Here is a 17,990-nt window from a genome sequence, read left to right as displayed (position 1 = left end):
CTACATTTAGCTTCAGATGATGTAGAAAGGACAAAGAAATGGATAAACTACTTGTTCACATGGTTTAGAAGAATAATATGAAACTAATCGTCGACGAACACGTGAATAACTCCTGAGCGGAACCAATTTGTAGTATGGAAGGTAATATAATTGATTTTATTGAAATGCAAATCAATCAAACAACAAAAATAATCATATTTTTCTATTTTAACTAGATTTAAACGGATGTGAATCCTTTCAGATTCTTGAATAGCCTCGTCGCCATTATTATGGATATAAAGTACTTCAAAGGAGTTTTTATGAAACCAATTTCTAGTTAGACACTTGGTACTAAACTCAAATGGAAAGCATACTAGTTACGAAACTACTTTCACCAAAGATCTCTAAAGAGTTGAACAACGGGAGTATTAAAAACTACTAAATATGCAATAACGTTTGAAAACTCCCCGTTTTTGAGACACTATAGCAGAGCGATGACATCTTTATTTATAAGATTTGTTGTTATTTTTCCAATTTTGTTGGCCTGTGTTATTCAGCCGTTTCTCAATATTGGTCCCAATATTAACAATTACGAATAATAAACGCTTCAAAAGAACTAGATCCAGAACTAAAATCATTAATTGAATAACTGTATTTCACAACGCTTCGAAATCAGAAGGTGACATTTTCGATTAAGTTATCCTAACGATTTAAAATCGATTGTTTTGAAAGGCTGTTTATAACATTTCCTTTGGTTCGATGAAAAACTATAGAAATTGAATCGTAATTATACACAAAATATATGAATCACAGACAAAAATAACTGTGTATATAGAAATCTTAGTTAATTAATTATTTGTATTATCAATTATTGGAAATGAAATTGAATAGTTTTTCAGGATCTAAATACTTAAAATTAATTTTACTTACATTTTCATCTGCCGCTGTTGTTTTTAATTTAAAATTATTTTCGAATTGTTTAAATATTTTTTTTTCTATTTTGACCAATATTATTGCTTTTTTATTTCTTTTTAATTTTTCTAAATTTTCACTATGATTGACATTCATATAAAGCCATGTTAATTTATAACACTTCCCGATTACTTCCTTCATTATTTACTCACTTTACTACAAATAGCTTCATCTTTAAGTAAATTATAACACTTTATTTCAATTTTCTTCAATGAACTTTCTTTCTTCCCCTACTAAACTTTCATAAATCAAATCAAACAAACAACAACACACACACACTCTTTATAATTTTGTGGAATACATAACGAATGCCTTGAACAAAAGAAAATTTACGAACGGCCACGAAATTTAACTTTAAATGCAATATTTTCTTATTTATTTATTACTTTTTAAGGAAATTTTCACAGAAATAACTTTAATAATATTTAATTTAATGTTTTATAACAAAATATTTTAATATATTGCATTATTTCTTCAAAATATTTAATTTATACCAACGCTTTGCAAAAAAACAAACAAACCGAGCAAAATTTCCGCAAGAACTAACACGAAATTTAAAAAGAAGAGCTAAAATAAAAAATGCAAGTTTGTTTTTGTTTTAACTCTTATTAAGCAATAGAAATTTGCAAGAGTGCCTGTTAGTTGTTATTGCAATTCTCCTAATAAGTGTTGCCATTTTAGTTATATTAATTAGATTAAGTAGATTTGTTTTAAGAACTCCCATAAGAACAATAAAAATAATTCTGGCAACACTAATTTAATAAAGCAAAACAATAACAACAACTTCATTCATGAACTGTTGTTTTGTTTACATTTCTTGTATTTGCCTCAGTTTACGCAAATTTTTACAACGTTTAACTTGATGCTTGATTAGTTCTAAAGAAATTTATAAATTTAATAAAGTAATTCAAAAGTAATTAAAAATATTTTTGCATAATAATATAAATGAAGTGTTGTTTAATGTTTTATTTAAAAAATTATATCCAAAAGTTTAGTGGAAATAAAGAAAAAAGTGTGTTAAAGTTGAAAAAAATTTAAGTAAAGTAAAGCCGGCCGGCGATATTCTTTTGTTGGGGCCGTTCGTTAATATAATTTAATAAAGAAATTCGATAGTAATTTAAAATATTTTTGCATAATAATATAAATAAAGTGTTTTCTACATTTTATTTTAAAATGATATTAAAAAAGTTTTGTGGGAATAAAGAAAAATTTGTTCTATTGGCTATTTTGGCTTTTGTTGGAGTCGTTCGTTAAATGTTGTTTTATGCTTAAGCTAAGAAAAAAAGAAGTAATTGTAAGAAAAAGAAAATAAATATGTATAAGCAAAAAAGCAAGAAAAAATTAAAAAAATGTTATACAAAATATATTAAAAAATGCAATTAAATTATTTAAAAATTAATAAAATAATATAAATTATAAATACTAAACGAAATTAAAAATCGTGGATGTTTAAAAACTATTATTGAAACGTAAGTATGTAGTATGTACTTTAATATATTAGCAAATTTTACCAGAACCTTTTATTTTCAACGAAAAACCTATAGTCTAGTCAACAGATTATTCTTTAATTTAGAATAACTATTATCTCACATTCGATCTAGTATGTAGATCAGATCTAGACAAGTCTATAAATAATTTTTGATGAAGTCTGTAGAAAAGATCTAATATATGGAGTAGTTTTTGATATAGTCTGTAGAATAGTCTATGATCTTGTCTATAGAACAGTCTATGATATATGTAGTTCATAGAATAGTCTATAAACTTGACTGTAGTATGAAATACTATGACATAAACTACATCCTAGATCATAATCTAGTTTAAAGATTAGCCTCTGATCAGGTCTAGGCTATGGACTGTGATTATTTCTTCTGATCTAGTCTATGTCCTTGTCGATAGACAGGTCTGTGATCAAGTCTATAGACTTGTCTAGTTAATATCTAGTCTATGATTATTATCTAGGCTTGTCGATATCTATGATGAAGACTTTAAACTAGTCTATGATATAGTCATAAATTGGTTAATTAGCCCATTGTCTGGTGTATAAACTAGTCTATTGTCTACTCCAACGACTAGCCTGTTGTCTTGTTTATAGACTAGACTATAGGCTAGTCCAGTATTATATAGCCTGTCTATTGTATAGTCGACAGAATAGTCCACAAAATAGGCAACAATATAATCCCCAGGACAATCTATGATCTAGTCCATAGAATAGTCTATGACCTATTCCACAGTATGATCTTTGACCTAGTCTGTAGTCTAGTTTATAGTCCATACTATGATATAATCTACAGACTTTGAATATTATTATTTAGTTTATAGAATATCTTCTGATCTGGTCTAGACCGTATACTTGTCAAGTCAATGATTTACTCTATAGCCTCTAATCTAGTCTGTGTTCTTGTCAATAGACAGTTCTAATATTAAATCTATATAGTCTCTGATATAGTATATAAACTGGTTAATTATCTAGTCTATATAAGTACTAGCCCAGACAATGGGCTATAGACTAGTCTATTGTCTACCCCAATAACTAGTCTATTGTTTTGTTTATAGTCTATGATCAATTCTATTGACTAGTCTAAGATATAGTCAATAAACTGGTTAATTATCTAGGCTATATAAGTACTAGCCCTATTTCTGGTTTACGGACTAGTCTATTGTCTACTCCAATAACTAGCCTATTGTTTTGTTTATAGACTAGTATTATATAGAGTGTCTTTTGTCTAGTCTATAGAAAAGTCTATAATCTAGTCCACAAAATAGTCAATAGAATAGTCTATGATCTAATCTATAGAATCGTTTATGATCTAGTCTGTAGTCTAGTTTGTACTTAGTCCATTCTATGATATAGGCTACAATATAAAGATTATGATCTGGTTTAAATACTATCTTCTGTTCTGGTCTAGGCTATGTACTTCTCAAGTCTATGATATACTATATAACATCTAATTTAGTCTATGTTCTTGTCAATAGACAAATCTGTGATCATGTCTATTGTCTACTCCAATAATTAGCATATTGTTTTATTTATAGACTAGTGTATTTTCAGTATATTGTCTAGCATATATACTAGTATTATGTAATCAATCTAGTGGCAGAATAATCTGTGATCTACTCCCTAGAATAGAACAATGTATTATCTAGTATGTAATTTAGTTTATAGTCCATACTATGTTATAAACTACAGACTGTAGATTATGATCTAGTTTATAGACTAGGCTCCGATCTGGTCTAGGCTATGTACTTGTCTAGAGTATAATATACTATATATACTCTGATCTCGTCTAAGTTCTTGTCAATAGAAAAGACTATGATCTAGTATATAAACTAGTTTATTATCTAGTAAGTATTCAAGAAGGATAATTTTTAAATAAAATTTCACCAATAAAATGTATTGAGTTAAAATTGCACTACAATACCCTAATGTAAAACAAAATGAAACCCAATTTTTACAAATAATTTTCAAACTAACACAAAAATAATTTTATATTTAAATTTTTTCATGATTTTATTACATTTGCAATATTATTATCAAAAAAATACATTTTAAATAAACAATTAAAGCAATAAGATGAGATGATAATGAGTTTAACATAAAAAATAATTTAATTAAAAAATACATTCATTTGTTTATAAGTTTTGGTTTTAGTACATAAATAATTTGTTTTAAATATTGTATACATTAATTAATGAATCGTAATTATAATTATGAATGAATAAATTATGCCACTCATTTCATTTAGTTGTTATTAATTAAATTACTTGTTATTTTATAAATAAAATAAAAACAGACACTAAAAATAAATCCGTTTTTATTCAATTTAAATGTTGCTTTTTATTAAATTTATGTCTAAATATTTAAAAGCAGTTTATTACATTAGTTTATATACAAACTAAAATTAATAAAATTATATACGAAAAAAACTTGTTTCATTTATTTAGAATTTAATGGATTTTTTGTAAAGCTTTAGAAATGTTTCGTTGGTAGATTTTTAATTTAATAATAATTTTACAATTTGTTGCATTTATTGGAATAAACCACAATTGCCTTTAACTTACCATAGAGAATAGTTGGTAGAATTGGAATTGAGAGGTCTCATAGTTGTTTAGGCTTTCTGCTTCAACTATGAATCATTAGCAATGATCGTTACTAAATCAAAAGATTCTCATTCAACTTAAGTTGTCAATCGGCAGCAAAAATCTAATGGAGAATTATAAAACATATTCCCCAAAAATTCAAATATTTTGCCTAGAATTCACATTTAATGCCAAAACCAGGAACGCAATGAATATGTTTACTTCTCCTATTAGTTCTCCACTTTGATTAAGAAAGAAATTAAAAAGTCGTATTTTACATTACACAATTTTGCAATTTTATTTTTATTATTCATACTATTTACACAGGATTCAAATAAGAAACTAATTGTGTTTCTCATAATATTTTCTTATAAAAGACCGAATTTTTAATGAAAACTTTAGTGATATTCATGGAAATTATGCATAAATATGTGAATGAATGAATGATGGTGATAATAATGTTAATGGCATAAGTAAAGACAGTAGAGATTAATTAAATAGGGAGAGCCAAAAATGGAAATCGAAAACACGAGAAATTAACGAAAATCCGAGATCACTTTTATATTCAACCTAAAATCTGTCTGTAGATCATTAAATAACGCTCCAATGGAGAAAATTCCTATAATATGAATGTGATCACTCATATTATCTGGTCTATATAAGTACCTGCTAGCCCATTGTTTACTATAGACTAGTATTATATAGAGAGAATAATCTACGATCTAGTCCACAAATAGTCAGTAATAATCTAGAATAATCTAGTCTCTAGAATAGTCTATGATATTGCCCCTATTATGGTCTATGATCTAGTTTGTGGTCCATACTATGATATACAATAAATAGTATGAAGATTTTGGTCTAATTTATAGACTATCTTCTGATCTGGTCTAGCCTGTGTACTTGTCAAGTCTATGTTCTTGTTAATAAACAAGTCTATCTATAGTCTATGATCTGGTCTATAAACTAGTTTCCTATCTAGTAAGTATTCCAGAGGGAGAAAATTCCTTTATTATTTGACCTAAAAAAGCATGTACACACAGGAAAAAAATATACACGCCTGGTACCAAATTGGCAACAAATTTTTCAATAACATCCGTTGTCTAGTATATACATACATACAACAACATGTAACATTTAGACAACGGATGTGCATAAAGTTTAGATTGTGACAAACGAATTGCTGCAATGTTGACAAAGTTGCGTGGTCTACATTACATATTGTTGTTGTATGTATGTATATACTTGACAACGGATGTTATTGAAAAATTTGGTGCCAATTTGGTACCAGGCGTGTATAATTTTTCCTCTGTATAGATTCTGTAAAACGCCCCAATTAATAAAACAATTATTAACTGCGATCACTTTTAAATGACCACTTATAATTTCCATCAATTATCGATTTCTATATCAACTTTGTTGTTGATCCTTAAACGCTCCAATTAAAAAAAAATTAACCAAAAGCTACGATCACTTTAATTTTCCATCAAAAATAAATAAAACAGTAATAATCTGTGATCACTTATAATTTCCATCAAAATTCTATTTCGACATCAAAAGCCGAAAATAGGCATGAGATCTTTAAATAGCGAAAAAACATGAATAAACCTCAGTTAATAAAATCAAAAAATTTGCGATTACTTAAATTTGCCATCAAAAATCTATTGTAGATCCATAATTTAGGAAAATAATTAAAATCTGTGTGAAAACTTAAATTTTCCATTTTTATGTGAAGAACATAAAATCGTCTGTAGATCCATTCGTAATCGATAAACTCAGAAAATACTGTACCTAATATGACAAAAATTTCAAATATATGTTCCAGGTATCATGAGAAGCTTTCTAGTGAAATATAAAATTTATCCGCTATATGACGTCGGAGTTTCAATTTTCAGTTAATTGAAAGCTTTAAAATTTTTGAGTGACTTACATAGATCTTTATATGAATCAAAATATAGTACACCGTAAGGGCCGGTAACATGGACCAGGTTCACTCATATTTTCTAATAGGCCAAGGTTTAAAATATCATTTGCTTGTTCAATAAAGTGTAATTTCTAATAGAACAATTTCCCCTTAACACTCCTGTCAGAGTTCTTAAACTATGTATATCTATGTAGTACAATAAGTATCTCGGTTGTTTTGCATAATGTCTCGGAATCAGTCAGATATTTTCCGGTATGGTATTGTCCAATTCAATATATATTCCCTAATTGAACAATGCCCCGTTGCCACGCCTGTCAGAGTCCTTAAACTGTATCTACACAGTCCAATAAGTATCTCGGTTACTTTTGCATAATGTCCCAGAATCTGTTAGATATTTTCCGGTGTCGTATTGTCCTATTTACACAGGGTCTTTAAACTATATCTATACAGTCCAACAAGTATCTGGATTACTTCTACATAATGTATCGGAATCCCTAAGATATCTTCCGGTATGGTATTGTCCTATTTACTATAAAAGCTCTAATTGAGCAATGTCCCGTTACCCGTTATACAGTACAATGTCTCCGAATCTGTCAAATATCTTCCCCATTTACTATAAAAGCTCTAATTAAACAATACCTCGTTAATAGGCCTGTCAAAGTCCTTAAACTGTATCTATACAGACCAATAAGTATCTTGGTTGCTTTTGCGCAATGTCTCGGAATCTGTTAGATATCTTCCAGTATGGTATTGTCCTATTTACTATAAAAGCTCTAATTGAACAATGTTCTGTTAATATGCCTGTCAGAGTCCTTAAACTGTATCTACACAGTGCAATGCCCGAATCTGTTAGATATCTTCCCTATAAAAGCTATAATTGAACAATGTCCTGATAACATGCCTGTCAGAGTCCTTAAACTGTATCTATACAGTCCAATAAGTATCTCGGTTATTTTTGCATAATGTATCGGAATCTGTCAGATATCTCCCGGTATGGTATTGTCCTATTTTTACTATAAAGACCCTAATTGAACAATGCCCCTTTAACACACCTGTCAAAGTCCTTAAACTGTATATATACAGTCCAATAAGTATCTCGGTTAATTTTGCATAATGTCTCGGAATCTGTCAGATATTTTCCGGTATGGTATTGTCCTATTTACTATAAAGGCCCTAATTACACTCCTGTCAGAGTTCTTAAACTGTATCTATACACTCAAATAAGTATATCGGTTGCTTTGGCAAAATGTCCCGGAATCTATCTGATATCTTCCTATAATAGTGAAAACTGGTCAGTTTCAAATTAATATCCCTTCTATTTAGGTCAAGGGGCAAGCCTTGTCTTGCAAGTTCATTTCATTTCTCTGTACATTGCCGGGTCAGAGAAATGAAAAACCTTGTTGTCCTTATTTAATTGCTCTCTACTGTACTTCATTATATGCTATTCGAAAGCTGAATGCAAAAACTGCACTACTTGACCTTAATTTTTTTTGTGGAACGTTTTCTCGAAAGTATATATAAGCAATATAAAAGAAAAATCTTCAACACAAATGCGTTTTTGTGACTATGAGGTGATGCCAAAATGAAGGGAGTTGTTGGTTTTTCTTTTCAAAGAGTTCATTCTCAAGAGTTTTCTTTTTTTATTTTGTTTTCTTCTCTGTTTTATTATTTTTCATTATATTTTTAAGTATGTATTTTTTTCATCATCATCTTTATAAATATCATTAAATAATTTCAATAATTAATGCATTCATAAGCGTTTAATGTGGTATGAAATTTGATGAGGATTTTCTATAGTTTTTATTTTAAAGGATTAAGGAGCAGGGTAGGGGAATGTATGATAAGGAGTGGGTGTATGTATGTATAAATGTATGTATAAATGTTTTATCTGTAGGTTTGTGTACGATTAAGTTGTGATTTATAATTTTAAACAAGTTTCTAGATCTATATCACCTCTTAATTGCCTTAAACATTCTAAAAAAACATTTAAATCATGTTGTTTTTGTTTAGCTTCTTTAGCATTTTTCTTAATTTTGTTTGTTTAAACTATTTCTTTTTAATTTTGTTTAAACAACTTGTGTTTTTTAATGTTGTCTGTTTGTCTATGGGGTTTTTATGTTTTTTGTTTAATTTTTAGTTCAATTTCTATTTTTGTTAATTGAAAAAAATGTCAATGAGTTGTTGTTGGTTTTGTTTTTTTCTTGCTTTTATTTATATTTATATTAATTAAAAAAATTGTTTATAATGATACCTTTTTGTTGTTTTTTTTTTCTCTTTTATTAATTTTTTATTATTTATTAATGTTTTTTTATTTAAGTGCTACTTAATTAGGGTTTTTATATTTATTATTATTTATTATAATTATTATATATAGATTTGTTTATTAGTTTATTTTATGTTTATAAATACATTTAATTTATAATTAATTAGATTAATTATAACTACATTAAGTTTTTTTCTTTCATTTTCTGTTTGTCTTTTTTTTTCTTATTTACTTTTCAAGTTAATTTTTTATTTAATTAAATTACTAGTTCATTTTTTGTTTTTGTGTTTTAATTTATACTTAATATTTTTTTGTTTTAATTTGTTGTGTTTTTTAATGTTGTTGTTGTTTTTTTTTTGTTATATGAAACCAATGAATGCAATTTTTCTATGCAAAATATTATTTATTTGTTATTTTATGTTTAATTTTGTTTATATTTAAACTTATTTGTTGTCTTGTTTTTTGTACATTTAATTATAAAAAAGTGTTTTCAATGATTTTTTTTATTAATTTTTTTTTATATGGTTAAACTTATATTATAAACATTTTCAAAATAATTACATAATTTTTTGTTTAGTGCCATTTTTATTATATATTTTTGTTGCAATTCAATTAAAGTGCTGTTTGTTTTTTTGTAATTTATAAATTAGGGAGAAAAAACCATAAATATATTTGTAAAAAAATATTTATTTTATATTCTTAATTATAAAAACTAAATGCATTTATACTAATATCGTGTGTTTAGTATTTGTTAGAAACTCAATTGTAATTGTAAAGTAACTTTTCATTTTACATATTTCTATTTTTAATTATTTTTTTTTTCTTTATTTGTTTAGTATTGTCTTTGCATTTAAATTTTGTAAAATGCCAAACATTTTGAAATTGAATTGGAAATTAATTGAAATAATTATAACTTAATTTTCAATACTTTATATTTTGAAAGAAATTTTTAAAATTGTTAATAAATCGATTTATAAATTCAAACTTCACTTCAAAGGAAAGTAGTCTCCTATTATATAAAAAGTTTAAATCCGTTATAGGCAAAGAGCCCTCTCTTAAGCCCACACGCTCTTTTGCTTTATGTAAGTTAAGTTATTAACAGTTAGATAACCTATTTCTCATTATTTGCCAAAGCACAGAGGAGAAAAAAGACGTTTTAAAATTATACACGACTGGTACCAAATTGACACCAAAGTGTTTATAATCTTTCAATAACATCCGTTGTCATCCGATGGTTTTCAAACCAACAACAAAAATATAAAATCACAAAGATGCATAGCCGAAATGACACAAAGCGTAATGGAAATGACAACGATGCGTTGTCAAAATTATAACTGTGGTTGTCAAAATGATAACTGAGTGTTATTTAAATTTTATACACATTCGTTGTCTTTATTCTAATAAACGTGATAAGCTCACTTTTGACAACTGATAGTATCAATTTCGGTACTTTTCGACCGGTTTTTTCCCTCTGTGTACCCGGTTTAAATAATAGACCTCACGATTTCATGTCTTATGTTCGTTTTGATCTATATTCAGGTTCGCAACTGGTTGCTAAATAAATAAAGAGTTTAAGTTAATAAAAGTAGTTTGGTAACTAGTCCAAAGCTCACAAGCTCCCCAACTGGTTACATAATTAGCAATTTAACTAACTATTTTGATTTCTATGAGTTCTTTCCACAATTTGATCAAAGGTTCATAACTAGCCAAGTCTTATTCGGCTAAAGGTTGTCAATCCAGCGACAGCTGAAAGGAGGATACATGTTATATCACCAAGCCTGTTGTGCGCTCTGATAGTAATCGAATCCACGATCTCCAATCTAGAACACTAACCATTAGAACACTAACCCACTAAGGGCACACAGCGACAGCTATAACATTCGAAAGTGTTTCCTCCGCAAACTATCGGCAACAGTCGAAGTATTAAAATAACAATTCCTGTGAGTTTTAAAAGAGATATAATTGATTTCGCACTTCCACTCTCACCCTGTCGAATCACAATAATTGCTGTTTAGTGTAAAAAATAAAAATAGGCTTCCACTGGGTCTGTTGTGCGCTCTGTTGGCAATCGAATCCATGATCTCCGTTGTACCAGACTAGAACACTAACAACGAACCCACCTGAGGGACACAGCGCAGCTATATCATTCGAAAGTATTTCCTCCAGGAACTATAGGCAACAGTCGAAGTATTACAACAACAATTCTTGTAAGAATTGATTTCTCACTTCCAAAATAACTGTTGTTTAGTGTGAAATATAAAAACACCTAAACTGATTACACTGTAGATTACATAGGAGCACTTTAGTGGTAATTTATATTACCATAGATTGCCTGGAATGTGAAAAGTATCCTGATAACTTTTTTCTATGTTTTACAAAGTATATATTAGTATTAGATTATCAAGAAGTAAGTAAATTTGAGTCAAAAAGTCATTAATATTAAATAACTGAATGATATGATCAGAATAATAATTTCTTGGATTCCTGGGATATCTGATGTGAGATTAACACAATATCCTATTTTTAAATCTGGAAACGCTTCTCAAAAGTATATCAGTATCTTATTTGAATTCTAAATACATACTCCAGAAATCTCTATATTGTTGATCCAGCCGAAGGTGTAATATCATGAATTTAAAAGATAGAGGGACTTTCTGCACAATATATACAGTAAAGAAATACAATTCAGCTAAAGGTTTGTTATTGCAGCTGATGTTATAAAGCGATTCATGCTCAAGCAAGATCTATCACAAAATTTAAGCAATAGATCATCATAGGACCACAAAGTTTTAAGAAAAACCCAAGAATATATTGACATCAAGAATCTATAGAGACTAATATAAAACTTAGACAGACTCTAGAATGTTTTCTGAGAAATATTGATCAAAACCAATAGACAAAAAAGTAGAATTAAGGTCCTAAAATACTCAAGCAAATATTTGATATAATGTGCAACTTAAATCCTCTTAACTTTGAATTAAACTAGAACTGCAGAAAGAATTTTCTTGAATCAGTCCACTGATTTGGTACAAGGAATAACTACACAATTACAATTTGAATTGAACCATTAAAATACATACCGATTAAAAGCTTAAAAAGTTCGAAGGACCATATTTTGAAAATTTTATTTCTACATTATTTAGAAAATCTCGAGTTCAACAAATACAGAGATTCCATATGAATTATACTTATGTATTATTCCAAAGATCGAACTCTAAGGTATGGTCTGAGTCACACTCGAATGATTGGAGTTTAAGAATATGACTTGAGTATTCGAATGCCGAATATTATTTCTCTCATGCTAGATATTGTAGAAGCAGGATGTATCTGTTTAAAATTATATCAAAAGGAAAAATAACTCCAACAGGGACCATTTTTAAAGAAGGTCCTATGAAACTTAAGGAAAATTCAAAAAGAAACTTCATAAATATTATGGTCCAAATGGTTCTTCGAACCAAAGTGAAATATGAAAACTGTTAGCCAAATAATTAATAAAAACAAGCAATTTACCAAAACCTATTAAATTCAATTTCAATACTTTTCATTTCCTTCTTTTTTAAAAAAAATTTAAATAGACATTAATAAGCTTAAAGCTTCTTACAAATCGTATAACAATGCAATGTAGTTTGTGTTTTTTTTTGTTGTTTTATTTATTTTTTTAATTAAATATTTGTTTTTTTATGTTTCCATTGAAATAATAATGTAATAGTAATAATAATAATTTGTTACGTTAATAATTATAATAAAAAAAGAAATTAAATAAGTTTAGCATACATTTTGTGTTATAATTTAATAATTTTCTGTTTTGAATATATAAAGCTTATAAATATATATAAAAAAATGTTAGTTACATAATTCTTCTTTTATAAAAAAATTAAACAAAAATTTATAATTCAAATCTTATAAATATTTTTTTATATATATAAAAAAAAAGAAAACTTAAAATTGAAATGATAATGGTAATACACACACAGCAAAGTTTTATTTTAATTTATTAATTATAATTTTTCATTAAATTTATTTTAATGTTTTGTGCAAAACCTTTTAGTTTTATTTTTTTCTTCTCTTATTTAAGTTTATTTAACGAAAACACACAATTTATTTACAAAATAGCAGAAATTGTTATTTTTTTTTTTTATTAATTTCTTTTTTTAATTAATTATTTATTATTTACAATCACTTGGTTTTAGGGCAAAGGAGTATACAACATTTAGTTTGGTTTTTAAATTTATAATTAATTTTAATAATTATTGACATTTATTATTTATAAAAAAGAAATCATAAATCAGAGCTTTTTTTAACTTAATATTTATTTTTTTTAATTAATAACACAATTTTTTGTTGTTTTATTTTTTTTTTAAATTTTAATGCAAAATTTTTTTCTTTAGTTATTTACATTTATTTATCTTGTTTAATATTATTAATATATTTTTTTAATTATTTAGTCTCATTTTAAAATTTTCAATTTTTTAAATTTTAGTTTCTTTAAATTTTCTTTTTTTTATTAAAAAACATTTTGGAGGTGCATTTTCTTAAATTAAAAGAAAATTGTTTTTTTTCTGGTTTGTTGTGTTTTTAACATGTGAGTTTTTTGCAATTACATAATTTTTCTGTTTTAATTTATTTTTTAATTTATAAAGAATGAAAACTTTTTTCTTCTCTATTTATCAGCTTAATTCGTTAAATGCTTAGTTCTAGATTTTGTTGAAGCTTAGAGTTTCTTAGTTACGAAATCATCTTTGTATGGGCAATTGACTGAATAATGTTATTAATATGGTGGCCAGTAGTAAATTAAACCAACTGATAATGGGCATGGTGGGAGAGTTGGAACCGGTTTCACCACATTTACCTAGAAAATTAAAAATATTAGAATCAATTACTCTATGAAATGTCAATTTTTAAAAGTGAAGTGTTATTAGCACTACTTACCAAATATTGATAAATTGGCCACTAAATGATGTTCCGGTGGTTTTTGTGTTCTTCGATAGCAGGCATCTCCTACCACTAGTTTCGCGGACGTGCCCTCTGTCGGCCGGTAGCTGATGCAAACACCATGTTTAGTACCTTTATGTCTGGCAATAATATAGACAGTACCATTCTCGGACCAAGAACCATGACAGGAATATTCTATTTAGATAAATAAGAAATATAATTATTAGGTAACGATTAAGTAGAATTTTCGACTATTCGAAGGACCATTTCGAAGGACAATTTCTCAGAATGTAAATTGTTATACATAGAAGTTATTTTATAATTAAATGTTATTAAATAATCACTATTAAGAGGATCCTAAAATCTTTATATTGCGAGACCAGATCTTTATAGAATCAAACTGAAAATCTTTGTAATATTGTTTACGGATTAAAAGTTTAAAATAATGTCCAGAAAGCATAGAAAACTGATTTGAAGAGCAATTAAACTATCAAACAATAATTTTGAAAGGTTCGAAGGACCATAATTTTTAAGATAGACAAATGAAAGAACAAGAACTCATCAAATGTCATTTTTTCTGAACTTTTTATAAGTAGACAAGTCTATAGTCTAGTCTATAGTCTAGTCTATAGTCTAGTCTATAGTCTAGTCTATAGTCTAGTCTATAGTCTAGTCTATAGTCTAGTCTATAGTCTAGTCTATAGTCTAGTCTATAGTCTAGTCTATAGTCTAGTCTATAGTCTAGTCTATAGTCTAGTCTATAGTCTAGTCTATAGTATAGTCTATAGTCTAGTCTATAGTCTAGTCTATACTCTAGTCTATAGTCTAGTCTATAGTCTAGTCTATAATTTAGTCAAAAGTCTATTCTATTGTCTAGTCTTTAGTCCAGTCTATAATCTAGACTCTTTTCTAGTTTAAAGCATTATCTGTGTCTATAAAGTCTAAAAAGTACTCTTTTTGTAATAGTAGTAGTACTATTTTAAAATTACAATTTTCCATGCCTGGTGTGGATAGTGACAAAGAAGTGAATGCATTGAAAAGCGAAGGACTATTCAGAATGATTAAATTTAAAAAAGATCGATGAAATTTATTAAATGCAGCGCTAAGTTTAATTCCAAGTCTATAAAATAACTTCTCACAACCTGAAGAAGTCATATGACTACGTTTGAATCCCCTACATACCTTCATCACCCTCTTCATTACACATTGGTCGCACATCAATAACATTCGCCTCCGTACAGCCCACCCACAATTGTCGTTGGGCCTTGTAGTTTGTAACACATTCAGGAACATTACGTCTACTCCTAAGGCGAGTATCACTAACGGGATTCTGAACGAAACCAACATTTGTATTATTGCCCACCACCAAAATCTCTTGTGTAGTTTGATTCGAATTTAAGGTGGCCAAAGGGGTAACTGTGCTAGAAGCATCACGGCGAGAACGTACAGGAAGACCACGAGTATTTGAATGCCAGGCATTCTTTTCATCATGCTGTGAATTGCGGAAACTAAGGGAGCTGTGTCTGTAGGGGCGGGTTGGTAAAATGAAATAAAAATAAAAAAATATGTTATTAACATAACAAAAAGAATAATTAATTATAAAAAAATCTTACCTTTTATGTAAATATTCCCTGCCGTTATTGCCTTCATACTGGTGATGATGATTGTGTAGACCATGCACCTTGTTGTGATTACGTTTGTGTCTGGTGGCTAAGTAAGGGGGGCCTATGGCACCTCTTAAAGTATATAAGCCCTCCATGGGACAAATTTGAGGATCAGGATTGGAGGCTGTTAAGAGAAAACCATAAATTTCAAATGCAAATGATTACAAACTTAAGAAAACTTACCCAGTAAAGTTATATAGGGAGTTTTATTGATATCAAAATGATCTGGAGCACAAGCATCCTCTAGCCTAGAGGCAGGTTTACCCGTTTGTATTTCAATGACATGAGTATCACGTCTATAGAACATCATGCACATAAAACCCGATTGACTGGAAATATTTTAAGAACATTAATATTTCATTTTGAAATTATTTTTGCGAATAAATAATAACTCACCAGCCTGTGGTATAATGTACTACCGACATCATTTCCGTTGAGGTTTGTTTATTGATTTGTTCACACAAGGCTCGAGTTTCCATATAGCCATTGGGTTTGATTATGTGAATGGAACCATCACTATTTATTGGGATATTTAAGAAGTCAATAAGTGAATCAAGATATATTTTTCAAAATCTTACTTTGTATGATAATTGTAGACTGCATTTCCCATTAATACATGCCAATGTCGGGGACCTTTAAACCAGACCGGAAAATCACATCTTTCCGTGATGGGCGGTTTACGCAAAGACATTATACGTGAACCCACCTAAAATGTAAAGAAATTAGTAAAACATTTGCACAATCATGGACACAATCAATATTTTGGAACAAGTTCCAACATATTGTTATTATATAGATCCGGTAAAACTTGATTTTAACTCACCTCTGCACTATCCAGTCCATTACATGTAGCATCTCCCGATTGTGCCAATTTGTATTCGGCATCTTTTGACGTCGACACACTGGGTCCAGCATAGTGACCAAGATCTGTAAAAGAAAGGAAGCCGCATTAGAAAACTGGACCCTTGGGTATACAAATTTCGAAAAAAACTAACCCATTAAGGAAGATATTTTCTCATAGACAAAGCAACGATAACGCTCCTCATTTGATATGGCGTGATGATGTGATACTAAACCCACCAGATAACGTGAATTACCATCTTTCCAAGTAGCCAGACAAGTTAGTTCCTCCACTAGAAAAATATCATAAAATTAATAACAAATTCATGTTTGGATTTATAAAGTATTAACTAAGGTTCTTAACCTACCAGTACTTTCTGTCCCCACTACATCTGGACAGGCCTGAAAACTTAATAACAAACGACTGTCTTCGGTGCAGCTTTCAATATTGGAAACAGGACTTTTACATTCGCCATTGCCTCGATTATAAGTGAAGATAAAGGGACCTAGAAATTGTACGTGAGAAGATAAGTTGAAAGTTTTATTTTAAAGCGAAAGACTGGAGGGATTAATGTTTACCTTTTAGAGGACATTTAACTGGTTCGGCGCTCTCTCTAAATAAAGAATAAAGCAAAGCATCTCCCGGTATTTGATCACATAGATTCTGTAACGTTTCACGACCCTTGCAAAAGTCTGGGGGACATAAAGATTTTTAAGCAAACACGAAGAAATAAATGAAAATAGATTAATGCACATTTTTCAAAGAAAGATTTCATTTGAATTAATTAAAATTAAGTAATAAATAACAAATAAAAAAGTAACTATTTTTCATTTATTTTTATATAATTATTTTATGATTCACTTCCTTTCTAGTTATTAAAGAGTTCATTGAAATTTAATATTGAAAGAAAAAAACACACTTCCCCTATTTCTTTTCGTTGATTGATGGTTAAAACTAAATAGATTTTCTACCAACTTTTATTAAAAAGGGCAACAAACTTCATTTTTCTTCTTGTTTAATTAAGATAAGGAAACTAGAAACTCTTTTACTTCTACTTTGAATCATAAATACCAGATAAATATTTATATAAATGAAAAATAGTTGGAAAAAAACATAAAAGTAATAAAGAACTAATAACTAAAACAAATAAACAGAAATACAATAATAAAAAATATTATTAAAAATAGAAACTAATAAATAAATCAAACAACAATTTCTGTTTATTATTTATTTTTCTGTAAAAAGTTTATTGTAGTAAAAATGAAATTATGTATATTTTTGAAATTTATACTTTTGTGTTCTCGCATAACGAGTATTGAACAAAAAAAAAAAAAAAAAAAA

The 17,990-nt window shown here is 28.1% G+C and overlaps 1 protein-coding gene across 3 annotated transcripts in view; it reads right to left on the bottom strand.

Annotated features, from left to right (window-relative positions):
- Nucleotides 1–13,825: 13,825 nt before the first annotated feature.
- Nucleotides 13,826–17,990, bottom strand: part of LOC119601262 — an 89,966-nt gene continuing 85,801 nt past the window's right edge. For 2 of the 3 annotated variants that reach the window (XM_037952090.1, XM_037952091.1), the window contains exons 5-15: nucleotides 17,228–17,341; nucleotides 17,017–17,154; nucleotides 16,804–16,941; nucleotides 16,632–16,735; nucleotides 16,387–16,514; nucleotides 16,205–16,324; nucleotides 15,992–16,137; nucleotides 15,758–15,932; nucleotides 15,327–15,667; nucleotides 14,142–14,339; nucleotides 13,826–14,061 (exon numbers count right to left, since the gene is read on the bottom strand). In XM_037952090.1, coding sequence (XP_037808018.1) covers nucleotides 13,946–14,061; nucleotides 14,142–14,339; nucleotides 15,327–15,667; nucleotides 15,758–15,932; nucleotides 15,992–16,137; nucleotides 16,205–16,324; nucleotides 16,387–16,514; nucleotides 16,632–16,735; nucleotides 16,804–16,941; nucleotides 17,017–17,154; nucleotides 17,228–17,341 — 1,718 coding nt within the window. In that variant the 3' untranslated portion in view covers nucleotides 13,826–13,945. Of the gene's footprint in view, nucleotides 14,062–14,141; nucleotides 14,340–15,326; nucleotides 15,668–15,757; nucleotides 15,933–15,991; nucleotides 16,138–16,204; nucleotides 16,325–16,386; nucleotides 16,515–16,631; nucleotides 16,736–16,803; nucleotides 16,942–17,016; nucleotides 17,155–17,227; nucleotides 17,351–17,990 lie in introns of all 3 variants that reach the window. The other variant, XM_037952089.1, reaches the window with a different exon arrangement.

Source organism: Lucilia sericata, unplaced genomic scaffold (assembly GCF_015586225.1).
Source record: "Lucilia sericata isolate MDLA Ls3-8-SP2 unplaced genomic scaffold, ASM1558622v1 Contig000153F_arrow, whole genome shotgun sequence".
Classification (NCBI taxonomy): domain Eukaryota; kingdom Metazoa; phylum Arthropoda; class Insecta; order Diptera; family Calliphoridae; genus Lucilia; species Lucilia sericata.
The sequence above is the reverse complement of the archived record's forward strand: the minus strand, read 5'-3'. Positions and strand labels throughout refer to the sequence as shown.